Genomic DNA, 22,916 nt, shown 5'->3' on the forward strand with positions numbered 1-22,916 from the left:
ATTCTAAGATAAATGGAAAGTCAAGTTAAATCTGATTAATTCTCCTAATTAAGACAATCTAATTCAGGATTATCTTATGGACATCTTGTTCTGCAATGGGTACCCCATAAAATTACTTACAAAAGACGAAAAAAGGCAGAAAAGCAGGCATCGTTTTCAGACTTAGATAAAGGACGGTCTAGTAGAGGTCTTAACCGAAATATTTACATTTTTTTTATTTTTTCACTTGCTTTTTTTGTCTTCGTCTTTTCTCCCTTTCGCAGTTTGATAGTTTTTCATGATTAGCCAGTGTAGTCTCAGACAATTTTACATTTGAAAGCTAATTTTTATATCTAATAACTTGTATATATTTGACTTGACAAGACAACCATAAAGTTTCATACGGCACCGAAAAAGTTTAATTCGAGTGCCATCGCTGAAATAGAAGGGCTGGGAAGAATGAAGAGGGCTACTGTAATAATCTTCTTGTTTGAAAATCCTAAATCTAAGGCTTATGGTCCCCCCTTGTATATTCCCCATCCCAGTCCCCTCAATTATTTTTCATAAATTATCTTCTAGCTAACAGAACTAGCAGGCTACTACAGCATAACAGAGAGATGTTAAAAGTCTTACTCAAAAATGGTTTTAATTTTTACGTAATTTTCATAAAGTTTTCATAAAGCGCCATGTGGTACCAAATAGGAAACATTATTCCACCACATCTGGAGTGGGAAGTTTAGGAAACATGAAAAGGCTACCGTCACAATCTCCATGGTCGAAAACCTTCAACCTGAGTTTTGCCATCATCCCTTTTGTTTACTCTCCCTCAAATCCCCCTAGTAAGTCCCACAAATCGTCAAATGACTAGCAGAAGTGGCAGGCTACTGCAAAATTTTGGAGACAGGTTAAGCGAATTAATTTAAGCTTTCGATCATATCAATAAATTTGTGTCTTATTTGATCATATCTTGTAAATTTGACTCGACAGCTTCATTGTAAAGTACTGTATTGAACTAAAACCGAATTGTTAGAGCAACTTTTGTGCTGGTTAGCATATGAATGTATTCTGTTATGCTACAAACATTTTTCTCCAGTAACAAGGCAGCTATGACTCCACCACACCTATATACGAGCTCAATCCAAATGCAATAAGATTATAGAATAATCTACATCTCCCCAGATCCTCTTCTATAGAACCGGCACCTTCTCTGCTGGTGAGCATATGAATGTAATGTTTTATGTTACAGAGAAAGATATTTTCTCCCCAATAGGCGGGAGACTATCACCCTACAGAGCCCATGTTCAGGCTTAGTCCAAATAATGGGAGACTGGAGTTGAATTTCCACCTCCAAAGCAGCCTCACTTGACAAAACTAGGAGGGGTGTGCTTTCCAAAATCTAGGGGGAGGCAAACGTGTTTTTTTTCAATTAAGATACCAAAAAGCACATTCTTCGATGGGAATGCTACCAAATATAATTTTAAAAACTTAGGGGGAATCAGAAAGGATTTTGTACCCCCCTCCCCATTTACACCACTGTACCCCACTACTCTCTCATACCCTTTTCTTTATTTATCTGAAGGCTCGTGGAAAGTTTGAAAATTTTTGCATATAAATACAGCTTTTGAGCCTTCCTTGTGAATAGCTGATGCTTATTTATACATCACTGTACATATTTTTATAAGAACCAAGTGAATCAACATAGTTAAACGAAGTTTTAAATTAATTGTCAGGTATTTTAAAGCACTGTACCACTCACTTTTTTGCCAGGAAATCGCTGAATTGCTGTTTTCCTGTGATACAGTCTTTTCAGCTACTTTAAAAGGACAATAGAGCTTTTAAATAACGTCTGAATGAGTCCTCCCCAAATTCCATATGACCACGGATTCTATACGATCGTCCCTGGAAAAAAAAAATACACATCCTAATTTTTTGTCTGTAAGAAAAATGTACAAATTTCCACATTTTTGTACACAGAAGCTTGAGAACTCTACAAGACAGTTTTCTAATAATCTGAACCTGATGGTGTGGTTTTCATCAACATCATGATTACCTTTTACTCTTATAATATGAAAAAAACTTCGTTTTCTTAAAGAGTTAAAGAGGCTGCGTCCCAAAGTCGAACCTTAAAACGTACAGGAATTAGGAGAGGCAGTTGCGGGGCTGCCGCCCCCCTAACCCCCCGCTCTTGGCTTCGGAAAGGCCCACGGTCTCATTAAATCATTGTATAAAATAGAAAAAAAAAATAGATAGAATGACCGAAATGTTTCTTTTGCTCATAAGAAGCTAATATTCTGTTATCTCTCAAATGATAAGCTGTCCAGGTGTTATCAAAATTATACACTTTTATTTTGATCTTGTGAAAAAAAACCACCCGTAAGGGATTTGAACCCTTGATCCGAGGATTAAAAGTCCCACGCTCTACCGACTGAGCTAACAACTTGCATGTGTGTTAATATAACTTTTAAATAACTTTTAAAAATTTCAAATTAACATGGGCTCTTATGGAGAAATGGGTTAATTAAGTAGCTAATGCGTGGTTTCTGGAAGACAGGGAAGGAGTTATCGGATCGAGCTGAAATTTCGCGGATAAGCTCCTGGGCCGTAGGGGACCTTAACTTGTGAATTTCAGCCCGATCGGACAACGTTAAAGGGGTGGGATGGAGTTGGGGGGTCGAAACTTTCGGGGGGTTAAGATTTTCCTACGAAACTTTCAAGGGCACTTATTCGGAGAATTCCGCATCGAATGAGTCTTCGTACACCCAGATCCGATGTCGGCTGTGACCTGTAGGCGTCGAGGAAAAAAAAAGAACATGAACTTTAAGTGGCTATGCGTGGTTTCTGGAAAACAGGGAAGGAGTTATCGGATCGAGCTGAAATTTCGCGGATAAGCTCCTGGGCCCTAGGGAACCTTAACTTGTGAATTTCAGCCCGATCGGACAACGTTAAAGGGGGGCTGGGGTTGACGGGTCAAAACTTTCGGCCAGATTTTCCCCATGAAGGAAAAGTTGGAGGGGGATGAAATTTGGCAGGTTTCTTAGTTGGAGCTCGGACTACGAAATGCATCCCTCCCCATCCCTCTGCGACCACTGGAACTGAAGATCGCTTAACATTGTCGTGGTTCGCCTCTTTATAGAGGCACAAGTGTGCCTCCTTGATTTGAATAAAACCAGACCCGTAAGAACGATAAAGTTAGACTTGAAGGAAAATATAAAAAACAAACATAGTGATTAGATTGTTGCAGAGGTGTGAGCAGATCTTTCCCTCTTTGTGCTAGGAATTGTTTACATTACTATCGGACTTGAAAGGAAGACATAAAATAGCTTTGAAAGAAAATATTAAATATCATATTAAGCCAATATAAATGCGTGAAGGAAGAGGAGGAGATACTCTGGAGGTGAAAGCCTTAGTAAAATCTGTTTTTTTTTGCTTAATAAACTAAAACATATAGTTTTTTTTGTCCGGAGGAACCACCGGAGCCTGTTTTGTCCTTATTACAATCTTAAAAGAAATTACTTAACGTCAAATTGGAGAAATGGAGGGGAAAACCTTAGGATAGGAGATGTAAAATTAGTTCAGATTCTTCGGAATGACGCTTACGTAGGTGTTTTGAACATATCGCTGAGATGACCTGCAATTATCGCTATATTTATAAAGGGGTGAAATGTGTTTCGCCTTTCTTAATTTTATAGGGCATAATTATTATTTAAATATTATTATTAACTATTATTAAAATACAGATGAAAAGGAATAAGTAAAATCAGTTTTTTTTATGAGAGGATGGGTTTTTCTTTAGTATATCAGACTTCTTCATAGCCTGAATCATGATCATATGAACATTAACTCAAAAGAAAACAAAGAAAATTTGCCTTTTACATTACACGGAAAAAATGGGGTAAGGGGAGTTTTTGAGGGAGGGTATATATGATATGAGTTTAAGTAAAGAAATATCAAGATCATTGAAAACACAAGTATTTTTGCCTCGTAGCTAAAAAAAAGTGCAATTTTTTAAGCATTTGTCCAACTTGTGGCGCTAATAAACATTAACTTTTGAAGAGAGTCAAAAGAAAAAAAAATTGAAGGCTCAAGGTATTAGAACTTCAAAATTCTGAAAATTAAAAGTAAGAGCGAAAATAGAGTTGAAATTGAGGTTGAAATCAATAAAAGGAAGCCGTATCCATTCTTGGCGAAGAGGTAAGGTATAATTAATATCCTAGGGCAGAACTAAGGTAAAACTTAGCCATAGAACTAAAGAATGAACAAGATTTTTGGGTTGACGCATTACGGACAATGTCCAACATAATGACACATGAGCAGACAATTGGAACATAAAAATAGTATTTTACATCACAAAACGTAATTCTTAAAATAAAAAAAAACATAACAGCAAACTTACAGTCTACATAGTCTACATATGCAGTTAATTATATTTAAAATTCAATTATTGTAATAGGTCCTGGACGTCTCGGGGATCCTTGTGACAGTGAGGAAGAGTGTGGCGGAATAATGAATTCATTTTGTGATATGGATACTGGCTCATGCACTTGCTTGGAAACTCACCCAGTTAGAGGGATTACAATGTGTGGCAAAGGTAAAACTAGTTCTTTTTTAAATGTAATATAATAGCTAAAATGTTGTCAGGGACAAGACCAGATCATACCCCACCCTTTATATTATTTTCTGTTTCCTGTGTTTTTTAATGATTTTTAATTTGCCCTTTCTTTGGCTATTTTGACAAACTGACAAAATAATTTTTTGGTTATATATATTTATATCAGAAGTACAGATACTTTAGTCACTATTTTCGCTGTGTTAAAAAGTATAAGCCAAATTAATAGCAAAGTAAAATTTTAAGTGTGAATTTGCAATTCTTCAATTTAAAAAAAGTCACAGAAGTAATTTTATTTCTATAAGACCAATGTAAATTTCAGTCTTAGAAAATCTGTATATCCGCATTGGAAAAATTGGAAAGGTTTATGAAAAAGAATTCACAATGGTAGCAATTATTTTATTTGGAAAAATACGTTGAATGGTGGATTGAATTTTCCAGCTAGTAAATTCAACCCGTGATTTTAGACAGTTATCGGTATTTTACCACCTTGAAAAGAAATTGACTTAACTTAGGAAATTATCAGGAAAGCATCCGAAACCTACTTCTATATATTTTTTCCGTGTGCCCTTTATTGACATTGTGGATTTTTAATCTTAGTTGTTAGTTCCTTTTTTTCGCATGTTGAACAATTGTAGCGCAAATTCTGATCATCTTATCAGTACTTATTACGATTTGTAACTACACAATAAAAATTCTCCAAGAAACTCAAGCAAAAAAATAAACAATTTTATTTTTGCCTAAGTTGTAGGGTAACTCATTGGTCTCACTAGCCATATTATCAATAGCTAGTAATGTACATTTTTAACTCTAGACTCCAGAAATATAGAAAGAAACACCACAAATACCAGGAATCCCATTATTTCTGCCTAGTGAAGGCTACCTAGAATTTTGAGCTATGCTGCAATTTTGAGCTATGCTGCAATTTTGAGCTATGCTGCAATTTTGAGCTATGCTGCAATAATTTTAGCACTGTTGAGGTACCTTCACTACAGAATTTCTGGAAAATGATCTATAAAACATACCAAATTAGTCTAATTTAAGTCATATAAAAACATATTAATTGCTTTATTTTTCCACATAAAAGACATCCTAAACTGTTTAATGTGTCTGCACTACAAAAATAGTAAATTGTTCTCTGTTAGTTAAATTTCAACTAATATGGAAAATGTTACGATTTGCTCGGTTTAAGTTTTGACTTCGTTCTTTGTTTTACCAGGAAAAAAAACTTGTCTTTTAAGATTGATTTTTTTTAGCGGTCATCTAATCTCAAGTGATTATAATGTGTATTTGTGCATTTAGACCAATTTCATATACATATTTTTCTAGAGGTACAGTTAAACGATTTTTGTCAATTTGGTGGCCAATGCCGTGCACTAAATACTCATTCTGAATGTCGAGGAGGGAGATGCACATGCAAACCCGGATACAATACAAGGAATGGATGGTGCGTCGGTGAGCTATTTTCTGTATAACTTTTTCTTTTTAGTGTTTAGTGTCCAAAAATTCACTAGCAATTTTGACTGTTATGCAGTCGTTTTTTTAATTAATTTTAGAAAAAATGACTGCCTTTAGAAAAAATTGACCAAAAATACGAGTTTTTCAAAAATAAATTAAAAAGCAATTTCAAACTGAAACAAGCAATAATAAAGTCACTTTAGAAAAAAATGAAAAATTCTAGCTCCTGACTTGCATTTCTTAAGGCGGAGGTGGAGAGATGCAGAAAAAAGTCTGCAGCTGGCGTTTACTAGCTTGGCTCCTCTGTGCGTTTGGCAGCTGGAGAAAGTCGATCTCCATCTTTGACTTGTGATGATGTAGTTTATCATCTTCCTGGTCTTCCCGTCAATGTTGAAATAAATATGTTTTTGCATCCATAGAGACGAACGGATCTAGTGCCGGTACGAGGAAAAAGAAGAGAATCATCAAACAATTATTTTTTCTGTGTAAAACAAGGCGTCTTCAGCGTTTAAGAAAAACGAAAAAATATACAGCTAAAAGAATGTACATAAATTAACACAAACAAACCAATGTATGTACAATTGCGCCTAGCATTTGCGAGCTATCTGTATGATCCTCCCCCAAAAATGGAAAAAAAACATAAATTTAAAACGAACTTAACTATTCCAAACTGAGTCTAGAGTCGCTTCACCAATCACACCTTGCCATGCACCAACCGGATCTGAGAGAGTGGCGTAAAGGTTGTCTGGTTTAACTATGTCGTAGGACGATTTCGATGTACATAGCACTGACAGCTGAGAATAATACTCGTCTTTGGTAGACTTACTGTTATGCTCCACTAAACTGGAAAAAGTAGTTAAAATGAGTGAATAAACGAAGCCTAAAAGAAACAGAATGGATCAATAAAATAACGAATAAATGAACAGAAATTACTTTACTCGAAAAAATTACCACAGATTTTCTCTAAATGTCCCTACGGGTCAATGTTGGCAAAAACAATATTATATTTTAAAAACTGTGCTTTTAATTTTCCAAAAAATAAGAAAATCAGCAAGCATACAGGAAGGAAAAAACGAATAATGTCTTTCAATAAATATATTTGCGTATTTCCAAACAAAAGCATCATTGGTGGGCAACGAAAAAAGTGTTCCCGTATATTTTTTTTTTACTATTTAATAATTTTTTGCCAAAGTAACTATAGATTCCTTCTTCACAACTGACTTTGAGATATGTGAACAGGCATGACAATTACTAAAACGGGCTTCAAAGGTCTGAATTCAATAGCCTAAGGGTACTTTGCGTCTGTAATGTGTATATTTGGTTTTTCAAGTATTCCTTCTCTTTTGGAAAAATGATAAATACCTTTTTGCCCTCCATTGCCGATGTGGTAATTACACGACGATGATTAGTGATGATGGCAATTACAAAGAAAAATTCCTGTAATGTAGATTAACTTCTACTTTCGGCCAAATGTTGAATAATCTGGGATTAGCAATCGCCTGTTCCCACCACAGGCGTACCCGTGACCATAAAAACGATAGGATTTGAGCTACGGTTTTATGGATCATTATAAAGGATATATATCAGCGTTCTGTCACCTAAACCTTACTTAACGGAAATTTTGCAGGAAAATTGAGATAAAATTTTTAGCTTTCTTGATGGTTTTATGTTGTTCTTCCAGCATTGAAAGAGAAAAAATCCTTGAGTCACGAACTGTTTCTAATTTTATGGCTTTAACTTGGTAATTAAAAAAATCAAAATGTGTCAGGTAATCTTGGATCATGGTTAGCCTAATATCTTTGATCTGATCACAACCGATCACCAGTTTCTTTTTATGATATGAATATATTTGTGCAAATATGACCCACAATTACTGACCTAACAAGGGTCAAGGGTCTAAATAATAATTAAGTCTTTTTCAGAAAAACTGTCAGATTACAGTTTCGTTGCAACACCTTTAAACAGAAAGTCGTTGACGGATACTTATACCCCTGTACATAGCGAAACATTTCATCCCATTTTTCACTAGTAATTTTAAAGTAGCCAAATCTTTAATCTTCTCGTTCTTTTGCTAGCTATAGTTGTTTGATGTCTTTTTCTCTAAAAGTGAAAATATTTTCACCGTCACTTTTTATTCTTTCTCACAGTATCATCTACGGCTAGTTCATTTATGTTTCTAATCCTTGTTTTGAAAATATTTGTCAATTGTTTTTCTTACTTTATTAATACATTATGTAAATTCTGCAATATCTATTCTCTGTTCCTTAGGTCCTCATAAAATATGAAAAAAAAATTGAAAAAAAGTTCCGTGCAATACTAATTTCCCATTCATGCCTTTATTCTTTGGATAAAGGGCAAATTAATTTCACGGGTCATGCTATGATTCCTGGCTTATATTTCACTTTAATGCCTTGAAGTTTTCTTTCTAGCATTTTTAAAATTATTGCAGTTTAATATAGTAAGATTTTCCTCAAAACTTAACATATCTTTGTAATAACGATTTTGCCAGCTCCTAATATTATGGTTTAATGCTAATTTTTTATCCCAGTTGGAAATGCATCCTCTTCTAGTTGTAACCAAGAACTGTTACAGCCAGTTCTGTTACAACTGTTTTTATTTACGATGAAATACAAAAAAAAATTGTATTTTATCCAAGACATTGGGAATTCTTCAACAGGAAGGTGAGTCTTGGATGAAATGAATACGCCTAGAGTTGACATACTGTCAAGCTTATGAAGGAAAAAGAAATCAAGCAAAGTCTATACGACTTGTGCTTTTTATTTGTATTTTTCAACTGAAAGTAAGTACTTTTAAGTTTTTCAACTGAAATTAAAGAGAAACATTAAAATTTAAAACGAATTTAATTTTTTCTACACATGAGAGGATCGTCTCATCCTCTATTCCTTGCTCTTCGCCCTAAAGCATTTCAGCTGTTTAATAAAGTTTCTTACTTGAATTAAATAGCCTTTATGCTTAAGGAGCCGCTCTTAAAAGATTGGGAAAGAAAGTAAAACTTTAGCATAAAGAGCGAGTTATTGAGGAGGGCGTAGCCATCTCATATATGGAAAAATTTTTTCGTTTTAATTTTTAATGTTACTCCTTACTTTCAGTTGAAACAACTTCTTTTTTTATTTGATTCCTGATCATTTATCAAATCATGCCGGTAATATCTCTCTCCGTGAATTCTTTTTGTAATCCCCCCCTGATAAAAAGTTTCTCCAGAGAAAAATTTCCATTGCAAACTTCTTCCGCCGAAAACTACCGCCCCCCCCCCCTACGGAAAACCCCTCAGACAATTCCATTTCCACTGAAAATTTCCGCAGGAAATTCCCCCGGGAGATCTTCAGATGTCAGATTGAGTCACCAAAAAGAGAGCAAGATAAATAAAAAGAATTTCGTGTAGGAATTATGAAAAGTTTCCCCCGTGCAAAATTACCCCTGGAAAGTTCACCCCCCCCCTGGACACTTCTCACTCCACAAAAATTATCCCCGCAGAAAATCAGCCCAAACTGCGGAAACCCCAAAGGCGTAGTTAATGGACCTTTCAACTATGCTGAACAAGATGGTTGTCTCAAAATTTCAATTAGATTACTTAGGGGAAAAAAGACATGGGAGGGGGTGTATTGCCCTCCGATTTTTTTGAACAATAATCACGCATTCGTGATTTTTCTTCTGGCAAAAAAAAATGCAAAATTCCCCATTTTTTCATATGGGAGCTTGAAACATTCTTCAGTAGTGTTCCCTGATACACTCAATCCGGTAGTGTGGTCTTCATTAAGATTCCTTGAAATTTGGGTGTTTTCCACCTTTTTCGATAATGATGCAAATTTTTTAAGCTTATTAGCTTTTGATGGGCAACATTAAACTTAAAGGATTTCATAAATTTGGAACCAGCATAAGAAGCCAATTCCTTTGATTTTATCGTTTGTTATCAAAGTTTCGTTTTTTTTTAGTTTCAGTTACTATTGTGCTTAGTTGCTCCTTATAGTTTTTTTTTTATCACGAACTGTTTAAAATTTTTATAATGAACAACTGATAACTGAACAAGATTTTTCTTTTCTTCTCTGAGCGTATATCTAAAACAATTTTTCATTAGTACCCTTTTCTAAGTAACCGGAAAGCTACAGATTTGGTGTTAAATTTGAAAAAAACCATCAAATGTCTTACAGAGCAGCTTATGGTTGCAAAGTCTTGTGGGTGATAGTGGATCAATATTTGGTTGGAAATATATTGTTAAAGGTTCAATTTCCTATACCGCAGTGCCGACGAGCGGACCTTTGCGGTTAAGAATCGTCGTTTGCTAACCAATTTGCATATGTTTGCAATGAAATTATTTGTGATTCGCATGATCTCAAGGTCCTTATCAAATACCTCGGGTAAATTAGCGATTAAATGCTGTCAATCTTAGCGTTCGTATGTCACAATTTTAAGGGTTGCTGTTTAAATATATTCTTCCAGACAAGGTGGATCAGCCTTGGGTGGACCAAGGGGTTCTAGTCCCAATTTGTTGGTTATGATTTTGACCATTAGCACTGGTGCTGAAGAAATCTCTATACCTGCCCAAAGAATTCATCGGACAATACACAAAAAAAAAATAATAGCGTATGCTCTTGTCTGAAGACTACAGAGAAAATTACCCCTTCCCAATGCAAAAAACATTCTGAGTCTACTTACTATCCCTCCCCCCTTATAAAATTCATAGAGGTTTCAGCTAAAACACCCAGCCGGTGAAACAAAACAGGTTAAGTGTACCAACTACGTACAATATTTGTCACTTTTTAATGAAACCTTCTGATAATATGCAATCTCAACAATAAAAAATATTCTCTTTCATTTGGGCTCTAGGTACAAGGAGAACCATATAATCTCTCATTGTAAAAAGCGATTAGATGTAAAAAATTGGCTCTCAAATAAGCCCTTAAACAGCTCTCTATGATGTTCCAGCGCCCCGCTACTGGCGAAGAAAAACGAGGACAAACGAGTGCTACCCATGCAAAAAAATTATTTTCTTGGTTGTTGAAGGTGGAGGGCTGTATTTTCCTGTATTGGGTTTTTGACAATAGAGAAATCCTTGGTTTAATTTTCATTTTGATAATCCAACAACCATTTCAAGGGGTTTGGGGCTCTTTTTCCAAATTTTATTAAATTTGTTACTTTTAAGATTAATCGAAATGATAGTTACCATTCATGAATCAACTAAAAATGACAATTTTTTCTCACAAGACAGTTTCGTTTAAACGCACTTCTAAACTTTTGACTAGTATGGACCGTGGCTCACTCTTTACTACGTTACACATAGTGCTGCAATCATGATTAGATTTATATACTCTCTAGATTCCAAAAATCATACATTCTGCGAGGGCTGTAAGGAGTCTCAAGAGCATATAAATGGGAAAAACCATGTTGCACAAATCTTTCACGTCTGTCTCATGTTTACAGTCACACTATTCGTCTCATTTAACGTATATTCACACAAAAGGATACACTACGCTCTCTGCAGAGACTGTGTCGGTGTATCAGTGCTGTTGAGCTTTATGCCGATAATCATTTACCAAAACTTAAACGGCTCCATCTAGTTTCTCAATGTTTTCAATATGAAAGTCTTTCATCACCAGGTGATGAGCTAGCTGCACTTTTTATACACTTCTATTACAAATTTAATTGAAATGAGCCTTCTGACGTCCATTGGCCCATTTGTGTTTTGTACTGCATTTTCTTTGTTTGCTATAATTATTCTTTTGTTGTTTAACTGGAATAAAGCATTAAATCGAATGAACTTGAGCATATACTTTTTAAGTTAATGCAAGAACAAGATAAAATTCCCAGACGACACTGCCTTTCCGGAATGATTATCTATATATATATAGAAAAAAAAGTTGTTTATCTGTGTGTCTGTCTACTGACGTCATGTTTGTGTGTCGACTGACGTCATGTTTGTCGACTGACGAAATTACAGACCGAGACATCGGGACAAAAATGACGACCGGGACACCGGGACATAGGGAATGTAAATGACGACCGGGACACTCAAAGAGAAAACGACCGGGACACAAGGAATGTTCGATTAGCAATCATCATCAACAAAGCACCGGGACACAAATGACGACCGGGACACAGGGAATATAAATGACGACCAGGACACTCAAAGAGAAATTACCGACCGGGGCACCGGAACACAAATTACGACCGGGACACCGGGACACAGGGAATATAAATGACGACCGCGACACTCAAAGAGAAATTACAGACTGGGGCACCGGGACACAAATGACGACCGGGACACAGGGAAACAACAACAACGGGGACGCCGGGGGCACAGGGGGATATATAAATGACGACGGGGACACAGGGAATGTTCGATTAGCAATCACCATCAACAAAAATCAAGGGCAATCATTAGAATAATGAGGTATAGATCTGAATACAGATTGTTTTTCCCATGAACAATTATACGTTGCATGTTTAAGAGTCGGTAAACCTGACAATCTATTTATATGCACAGACAATGGGACAGCCAAGAATGTTGTATATTCACAAGTTTTACGTAGTTATATATATATATATATATATATATATATATATATATATATATATATATATATATATATATATATATATATATATATATATATATATACATATATATATATATATTCACAGGTGGGACACAGGGACACAACTACAATGGCGCGTAACTAATATGGCACGTAACGACTTACGCGCGCGGGGGGGCTTGGGGGCGCGAAGCGCCCCAACCAACTAGGTGTTGGGGTGGCGCGAAGCGCCACCCCAACAGCTAGTATAGAAATAATTAACAAAGTGAAAACATTTAATTAAGTCAGTGAACTTATGCAACACAAAACCCCCAAATATTTTTCATTCAAACACATTTGGCTTTAATTAATTAATTAATTTACTTTATTTTTCACCCACACAATACATAAAGTAAATATGGTGGAGTACGAATAAATATAAAAAAAACACAAAGAGAAAAACAAATACACACACATAGTCAACGAAAAAAACGGATAAGACGGTGGTGATGGGATAGGCTCGCAGAAGCTGCAAATAAATCAAGTCAATATAATATACCAATAGTGGGGGAAAGATATGGGGGAAAATGGGAAAATCTCAAGGAAATTACAACAGATTTTTTTACACCGAAATGTTTAGAAAAATCAGCTGAATTACGCAACAACAAAAATCCATCAAATTTCCCAGTGCATAAGTGTCCCAAATTTACCCTTCAACGCTCCTTTTTATAATTGATTGATCTGAAGTTTTGACCCCGTTTAAAGAATTGGTTTTCAAGAAGTCATACGTATCAGCCGTTCATATTACACGGCCCTCAGAAACGGAAATCAGGTAAATAGAAAAATAAACTTCTTTTTTACCTCATATTTGGCAATTCACTACTTTAATGAACATAAAATTATCCTTTAGTAGCACGAATCTGTCAAATGATGATTTGCACACTTTAACCACCCCTCCGCCCCATTCTTTGAAAGTGAAAATTTGTACCCAGATACGAGGCCCAGTACATCTTGAACATCAGCAAATGCTCATGCTGAGAGCTGAAAGCCTCAGCATGCTGAGGCCTATGCTCACTTAGGTTTTTTGCCACCTCCTAGATTTTGGAAATACCTTTTTGGGGTATTTTCATCGAAAATACCTTTTCTTGGCATTATCATCGAAAAAATTTAAAAAAATAATTAAATTTGCTCCCATCCCCCACGGAACCACGTATATTATACGTTATCCGTTTATTGGAAACCACATATTGTATTGTATCAGATTAACGACGCTTCTTGACTACTAAGGTCCTTGCGTCGGCCCTGCAGTGCATTGCTGCAGCACGATTCGATCTCTGGGTCCCGTAATACCAAGCTAAGGTCAAACCCACTGCGCCACCACAGGACATTGGAAACCACGTTTTATTTCCGCCCTCAATTCTTGAAAATTGACGCCACTGGCCTACCTTTTTCATCATCAGGCCACCACATCAGGCCATCATCAGGCCACCACAGGACATTGTAAACCACGTTTTATTTCCCCCCTCAATTCTTGAAAATTGACGCCACTGGCCTACCTTTTTCATCATCAGGCCACCACATCAGGCCATCATCAGGCCACCACAGGACATTGGAAACCACGTTTTATTTCCGCCCTTAATTCTTGAAAATTGACGCCACTGGCCTACCTTTTTCTTCCCCAAAAATAGCAGACTTTTTACAAATTTAGTGGTTGTTCCATCTCACTTTTCCTGTGCAGGTAAGAGATGCATTCATTCAATTCTCATTCCTTCTGGTCCCAGAGACCAAAACTTAGAAAACAACATCTGTTTAATCTTAGGCAAGTCAATAGTAAATAAAAACTATAATGAGAAGTTGAGGAAACTATAAACAAAAGAACTATAAAGAGAAGTTTTTCAATGGCCTCCAGGGATATTATTTCCTTTTTTAGAACCATGCGCCAGAAATTTTCAATCTTGATCTTTATTCACAAGGATATTTTTTTTTTTTTTCTTGTAAGAGTGTCTGTTCGGGAAACTCATTCTTGAATTTCTGAGAAAGGGCAAAGCGTGCAGAAAGTGAAATTATAAAGACATATTGACGGGTTGAATAGGAAAACTCTTAAAGGGTAAAGAAAAATAAATAACTTCCATAAATTTTGGTTGATTGACCTGTCAAATTCTTCTTTGGACATTTTTTTTTGGAAAATTATAACGCACCTGTTTACCGTGACTTTAAAAAAAAAGAATATTTTTGAATTCACCAAAAGGTTTAATGTACTGATTATTTTTTATATTCAGGGTATCTGGCTCTCTCAATGCTGTCCGAAGGGGAAATGAGATGCACAATGATTGACAATTTTTGAAGTCCTATGCTGAATGCCCATCGTTAAGCTAGTTTTGTATTTCAAGTAATGATTCAAGTTTGTGCATTTCTTGTTATATTTTCTTTTCTCTTTTGTCCTCTATTAGCCATATTTTTGTGAATCATAATGGGTGGGGTAATAAAACAATACATATTTCATAATACTTCATTGCTTGAATTTCGGAGCATAGGATAACGAAGAAAACATTGCGCAAAAGGAGTGTACCAGAAGAAAACATGATTTGGTTTTTAAATTTAGCGTACAAATTATTGGAAAGTAAAACAGTTCAAAATAGGGATGAAACCTTTTTATTGACAGTGAATAGATATAAAATTATCTAACTGGATATTACTACGTCGAGTATTACTACGTCTGATAATGAACACTGTATATGTGTTCGAAATATCCAGTTAAATAATTTATATCTATTCACTGTCAATAAAAAGGTTGCATCCCTATTTTGAACTGTTTTACTTTCGTTATGGAAAGGCAGTGTGGTCTTCGAAGTTATCTACAAATTATTGGGAATCTTTCCTAACTCATAAATTATTATTTATTTTCATATTTAATTATTTTTATATTTTAATTTTATAGTTAATTATGTTTTTTGGACTATGCATAGAAACCCAAATTATGCAAAAAAAAAAAAAAAAAAAAAAAAAAAAAAAAAAAAAAAAAAATCAAAGCTGTGTTTGGTGGGAAAGTTTTGACTATATATCCGAAAACGACGGGAACGCTGTTACATTACCATAACAATGAAATTTTCTGGATACCAAAGCTGTGTAATTTTAAACACTTCTCTCTGTTATTCTTCCCTTTTCAAATATTTTGAAATTTAGTTTTTTTTAAGTAAATGAATTTGAACTTGAAAAGGACAACTTGAACTGAAAGGCACAATGGTTATAAAACATTTATCAAACAAACATTTAGCAAATCCCTGTGCAGTTTTTTTTTTCTTTGGAACGACATGATTTTTCAAGTGAGTGGGCTTCAACTAAAACCTATCAGCCACACTTTTTCTTGCAGAATATCAGAATGCAGCGCCTGGTTCCCATGTTGATCCGATAATGATAGGGGTACTTGTTGCAATGGCAGTAATGTTTATCATCATATGTGTTGTTCTAAGACTATTTAGCAAGTGAGTATCTTACTTTTTCTCACTTTTTTTTTTTTTTTATTATGGCTTGGTCCCGTGAAACCTCATATTATTCGTGGCAATTCCTAGTTTTTCAAGTTTCCTACTGTCTGTGTTTTCAAATTTACCAATCCCCCTTCCACCTCTCTAAAAAAAAAACTCATATGCATTCCTGTGACTATCATGATCTACTTTTTATTTAAGACACCTCAGAATCAATCCAAACCTCGTCACTCAGAGATAACTACAATGAATTGCACCATCCTTTTCTTCTTCTTTTTTTTTACTGTACTGTCATCTATCTTCACTATAGATTTTGTTAATATTTTCCAAAAAGATTAAATACTACCCAAGTCTTGGTTATCAGCCACGCAGATAGGATATGTCAGAGGAGTATGCTCAGGGTACACCAAAGCTCCACCCCATAGTAAATTAAATCCAAGAGCTGAACACTCGGGGAAAACAGGTTCAAAAATATATCTAGTTTTACTCTGACTTTAAAAATCTAATGTTATCATGACTGAAGCTGCCCTCATTAAGTAGCTGGGAATAGAAAATCAGTTTATTTAACAGAATGAAGAGCAACATCCAAAAGAATCAACCGATAATTCGACATTCAGAATTTCAACCTTCAATTTATCAACACGCTGAATAAAAAAGTTTGATAATAATGATAAAAAAGAAGTATGAATAAAAAAGTTAAGAATAAAGTCTGAGAATAAAAAGTCTGAAATAAACGTCATTGCAATATTCATGTATATAAAAACGACGTCACTCACCTAATTCTTTTTTTCGAAAATTAAGGCTTTTAACAAATTTTTTCAAACCTATCTAAATCGTTTTTTAGGCTAGAGTATCCCAGGATGCCAATTTTTTCGAAAAAATATGGAGCCGTTTTTGAGGAAAAATATATAAATACATAAGTACATACACAATTATTCCACATTTATAGAGATAGTATATATATATATATCTATATATATAAAAATAAGTTGTCTGTGGATCTGTGGATTGTGGATCAGGTGACGTCATGTTTCAGCTGACGTCATGAAATTAGTTGCCATCATTTTTGCTTTGAAGGTCCTGGTCGTCACAAATGACGACCAGGACACCGGCACATAGGGAATATAAATGACGACCGGGACACTCAAAGAGAAAGCGACCGGGACACAAGGAATGTTCAATTAGCAATCACCATCAACAAAACACCGTCAACAAACCATCAAAAATGACGACCGGGACACAGGGAGTATAAATGACGACCAGGATATAAGTAAAAAAAAAACTAAAAAAAAAGGTAAAAACTACAAAAAAACTAAAAAGAAAAAAACAAACTAAAAACTAATAAAAAACTAAAAAAGCTAAAAAACTAAAAAAACTAAAAAATAAAAAAAACTAAAAAAAGGAAACAAAAAGAAAAATAAAGGAGAAAAACAAAACTAAAAAAATAAAAATAAAAAAAAACTAAAAAGAAAAAAGAAAAAAAAACTAAAAAAACTAAAAAAAAATGTAAAAACCAAAAAAATTAAAAAGAAAAAAAGGGGAAAAATACAAAAATTTATTTCATCATTTACCATTTCAAAAACGAATGTATATACAGACTGGGACACCGGAATACAAATGACGACCGGGACACAGGGAATATAAATGACGACCGGGACACAGGGACACAACTACAACGGGGGCGCCGGGGGGCACAGGGGGATATATAAATGACGATGGGGACACAGAGAATGTTCGATTAGCAATCACCATCAACAAAGCTCAAGGGCAATCATTAGAATCATGAGGTATAACTAAAAAAAAATAAAAAAAAGGCAGAAAACTAAAACCTAAAAAAAATACCAATTCAAAAACGAATGTATATACAGACTGGAACACCGGGACACGAATGACGACCGGGACACCGGGACACAAGGAATATCAATGACGCCCGGGACCCTCAAAGAGAATTCACAGACTGGGACACCGGGACATAAATGACGACCGGAACACATGGAATATAAATGACGACCGGGACACCGGGGGGCACACGGGGATATATAAATGACGACGGCGACACAGGGAATCGTCGATTAGCAATCACCATCAACAAAGCTCAAGGAAATCATTAGAATCATGAGGTATAGATCTGAATACGGATTGTTTTCCCATGGACCATTATATGTTGCATATTCAAGAGTCGGTAAACCTGACAATCTATTTATATGCACAGACAATGGGACAGCAAAGAATGTTGTATATTCGCAAGTTTTACGTAGTTAAAAATATATATATATATATATATATATATATATATATATATATATATATATATATATATATATATATATATATATATATATATATATATATATATATATATATATATATATATATATCACAGGTGGGGCATAGGGACACAACTACAATGGCGCGTAACTAACATGGCGCGTAACGACTTACGCGCGCGGGGGGGCTTGGGGGGGGCGCAAAGCGCCCCCACCAACTAGGTGTTGGGGTGGCGCGAAGCGCCACCCCAACAGCTAGTCTATATATATAAAAATAAGTTGTCTGTGTGTGGATCTGTGGATCAGGTGACGTCATGTTTGTTCGCATATGACGTCTGAATTATTTCACACTAATACAAAAGAAGAAAAAAACTAAAAAAGGTAAAAACTACAAAAAAAACTAAAAAGAAAAAAACTAAAAAAGCTAAAAAACTAAAAAAAACTAAAAAAAAGGTAAAAATCTAATAACTAAAAAAAAACTGAAAAAAATAAAAAATGCAAAACTACAAAAAAATAAAAACTAATAAGAAAACTAAAAAAGCTAAAAAACTAAAAAAACTAAAAAAAACTAAAAAAAGGTAAAAAACTAAAAAAACAAAAAACTAAAAAAGAAAAAAACTAAAAAAAAGGAAAAAACTGAAAAATAAAAGAGAAAAAGAAAACTAAAAAAATATGAATAAATATATATAAAAATAAATTGTTTGTGGGTTATGTCTGTCTGTCTGTCTGTCGAGTGACGTCGTGTTTGTCCGCATATGACGTCTGAATTATTTCACACTAATACAAAAGAAGAAAAAAAACTAAAAAAGGTAAAAACTACAAAAAAAACTAAAAAGAAAAAAAACTAAAAAAGCTAAAAAACTAAAAAAAAACTAAAAAAAGGTAAAAAACTAAAAACTAAAAAAAACTGAAAAAACTAAAAAAAGGCAAAAACTAAAAAAAAACTAAAAACTAATAAAAAAAACTAAAAAAGCTAAAAAACTAAAAAAACTAAAAAACTAAAAAAAGGTAAAAAACAAAAAAAAACTAAAAACTAAAAAAGAAAAAACTAAAAAAAGGGAAAAAACTGAAAAATAAGAGAAAAAGAAAACTAAAAAAATATTAATAAATATAAAAAATGTAAATATAAATATAATATAAATTAGCAATCAACAAAGCACCGAGACACAAATGACGACCGGGACACAGGGAGTATAAATGACGACCAGGACATAAGTAAAAAAAAAACTAAAAAAACTAAAAAAATGGTAAAAACTACAAAAAAACAAAAAAAAATAAAAAAACTAAAAAATCTAAAAATCTAAATAAACTAAAAAAGAAAAAAAAGAAAAAAGGAAAAAAATAAAGGAGAAAAACAAAACTAAAAAACGAATGTATATACAGACCGGGACACCGGGATACAAATGACGACCGGGACACAGGGAATATAAATGACGACCGGGACACAGGGACACAACTACAATGGGGACGCCGGGGGGCACAGGGGGATATAAATGACGACCGGGACACCGGGACACAAGGAATATAAATGACGCCCGGGACACTCAAAGAGAAATCACAGACTGGAACACCGGGACACAAATGACGACCGGGACACAGGGAATATAAATGACGACCGGGACACAGGGACATAACTACAAAGGGGACGCCGGGGTGCACAGGGGGATATATAAATGACGATGGCGACTCAGGGAATGGTCGATTAGCAATCACCATCAACAAAGCTCAAGGGCAATCATTAGAATCATGAGGTATAGATCTGAATACGGATTGTTTTCCCATGGACCATTATATGTTGCATGTTCAAGAGTCGGTAAACCTGACAATCTATTTATATGCACAGACAATGGGACAGCAAAGAATGTTGTATATTCGCAAGTTTTACGTAGTTAAAAACATATATATATATATATATATGGCGCGTAACTAATATGGCACGTAACGACTTACGCGCGCGGGGGGTCTTGGGGGGGCGCGAAGCGCCCCCACCAACTAGGTGTTGGGGTGGCGCGAAGCGCCACCCCAACAGCTAGATATATATATATATATATATATATATATATATATATATATATATGTATATATATAACCTGTTATGCGATCATTAAATTTTTCTTCCTCTTTTCTCCAGTGGTGGTCTTACCAGATCTACGGTAACAAAAAGTCGACAAAAAAACTTAATACAATATTTATTTTTATATCTAATGAACTTTTAAGTACTGATTTAGATCCGACAAACCCAAAGTATTCCATTCTTTTTTTTTATTTTCTTTAGTCAAGAAACGATGTTTTTTTCCTATGCAGACCAAAATAACTTCGAATTAAAATATGAACTAATCAATAAACTTAGAAAAGAAAAGTATCCTCCAGGGGAATTGTTGGCACATAGGGCATCGAATCGTCATTTCAGTTACTGGTTTCTTTTTTACACGCACAAGTGTCAAGCATGTTGTCCATCAATCAATTTAGTCAATTAGAGCTAGTGAATCCATCCATCACTTTAGGAGTATAAAAATCAGTTAAGAATATCTTCCAATTTTAGCTGCCATGCTGCGGCAGCCAATGTCTCAAGTCTTTTAATGCAATCCATCAAGAATAAGGTTTTTGTAGCCCCGACCTTCTGCGGCTACACGGAAAGCAGGTCGTCCTTGTCTGGGTTGGGAGGATGTCATAAATAAAGATTTAAAGGAAATGGGAACTTCCTGGGAGGGTGTAAAGAGGGAGGCCTTGAATAGATCAGGTTGGAGGAGGAGCGTGCGTAGCTGTGTTGGCCTCAGGTGGCTTGGTGCTGCAGTGAGTTATTATTATTATTATTATTATTATTATTATTATTATTAGTAGTAGCAGTAGTAGTAGTAGTAGTAGTAGTAGTAGTAGTAGTAGTAGTAGTAGTAGTAGTAGTAGTAGTAGTAGTAGTAGTAGTAGTAGTAGTAGTAGTAGTAGTAGTAGTAGTAGTAGTAGTAGTAGTAGTAGTAGTAGTAGTAGTAGTAGTAGTAGTAGTAGTAGTAGTAGTAGTAGTAGTAGTAGTAGTAGTAGTAGTAGTAGTAGTAGTATTATAACCTTAAAGCTTTGGTTGAGTATTTAGGTTTGGTGTAAAATACTATATAGTACTATGGTGTACTATACTATGGTATAAATACTAAGGAGTAAAATACCTGATAGTGAGAGGATTATGAGGATTAGCTACCCACCCTACCCTCAAAACTGTGCTAACTATACGAACCCCCCGGGACAATTCGAAAGTTATTGATTCAAAGAAGAAGCTTTTCTTTCTTTAAGTATAGTCGTGTCTATTCTTTACTTCTTTGATTGTGTCTCCCACAATCTCATTAGCATCATACATCAAAACGTACTCTCCAATTTATTTGAACAAACGTCCTATCCTTATCCCTCAGTTAATTCAATTCAGTAATTTCCTGTTGATCATAAAAGAAAAGGGGGAAGGTCCTGCATTGGTTAAATTTAATTTGGTGACAGATATTATTCAAGTTTTATCACTTCAGCAATCGTGACAATACACCTTAATTATATGTAACACAAGCCCTTCGTGATTTGTAATCATGTTTGAAAAATAAACTAAAAATGTCTGGATCAATATCGATGGCGTCTAATAAATATCTTTTTTAATATCGTTGCCTTTCTAATTATTAATGCTGACAGAACACACGATTTTTCATTGCAGAAAATATAATGAAGTTCAGGCATATGTCTCTATCGATCTGTGTTAAACTCGTGCCTTTCCTTTGTATTTTTATGACACAAATTTACCTTTCTGGTAGATTTAAAGGCTATTTTAGGTAGTTAAAATGTCCAAGCATAAATTTCTTTTCAAAGGAGTCGGATTTTTTTTTCCGAAGATATTGTCATTCTTATTTTAAAAAAAGAAACGTTTCGGTTTTGTCTTGTTTTTTTTTTTATGCCACCGTTCTTGGTTCGTTTTGAAAAAGTGGCAAGGCTCTAACTCTAGGCTCAAGGCTATTGTTTACAGGAAGTGTGGACTTCAGGTCGTATTGATGACTATGACCGTATAATTCTGGCCTTGGGCTAAAGAACATGATTTTCGCTTGTCCTTGAGGGGACAGAGTTTTGTAGTCCATGTTGGAAAAGCACGTCTGAAGCTGTTCCACCAACCTTTAGCTCCTTCAAACCATATTTCTGCTTGCTTAAGAAGACTTTCCTTCTAAAAATAAAGCAGGCAGAAATCAGTCGTGAATTTGAGTTGGATTATCAAACGGGTCATGGTGACGAACTTTAAGTAAGGAGCAACTCGGTCAATTAGCAACTGAAACTATAAAAAAAACGAAGTTTTAATAACAATAGATGCATTTTATACTGGGTCTAAACATATAAAATTCGTAAAGTCTAATGTTACCCATCACAAATTACGCGTCTAAGAAAATGTGCATGATTTTTGAATAAGTAGGGAAATACACCAAAAACTTCAAGAAATCTTGAAGAAAATCACACCATCAGATTCCGCATATCGTAAATATTTTGAGCTTCCATCTGCAAAAACTTGGAATTTTGTATATTTTTTTTCTTTTTTTACCAGTAGAAAGATAACGGGTGCGTGTTTATTTGTTTTTTTTTA

At 34.7% G+C, this 22,916-nt stretch overlaps 1 protein-coding gene and 1 long non-coding RNA gene across 2 annotated transcripts in view; one reads left to right on the forward strand and one right to left on the reverse strand.

Annotated features, from left to right (window-relative positions):
• LOC136040807 (uncharacterized) overlaps positions 1 to 22,916 on the forward strand; it is a 62,209-nt gene that overhangs the window by 15,725 nt on the left and 23,568 nt on the right. Inside the window, exons 3-5 of the mRNA XM_065725138.1 lie at positions 4,430 to 4,567; positions 5,915 to 6,040; positions 15,947 to 16,058. Of these exons, the coding sequence (XP_065581210.1) occupies positions 4,430 to 4,567; positions 5,915 to 6,040; positions 15,947 to 16,058 (376 nt within the window). The remainder of the gene's footprint in view (positions 1 to 4,429; positions 4,568 to 5,914; positions 6,041 to 15,946; positions 16,059 to 22,916) is intronic.
• Positions 1,741 to 22,916, reverse strand: part of LOC136040808 (uncharacterized) — a 44,316-nt gene continuing 23,140 nt past the window's right edge. Inside the window, exons 4-5 of the long non-coding RNA XR_010620886.1 lie at positions 6,705 to 6,886; positions 1,741 to 1,878 (exon numbers count right to left, since the gene is read on the reverse strand). This is a non-coding gene — a long non-coding RNA (uncharacterized LOC136040808). The remainder of the gene's footprint in view (positions 1,879 to 6,704; positions 6,887 to 22,916) is intronic.

Source organism: Artemia franciscana, chromosome 21, assembly GCF_032884065.1.
Source record: "Artemia franciscana chromosome 21, ASM3288406v1, whole genome shotgun sequence".
NCBI classification, from domain to species: domain Eukaryota; kingdom Metazoa; phylum Arthropoda; class Branchiopoda; order Anostraca; family Artemiidae; genus Artemia; species Artemia franciscana.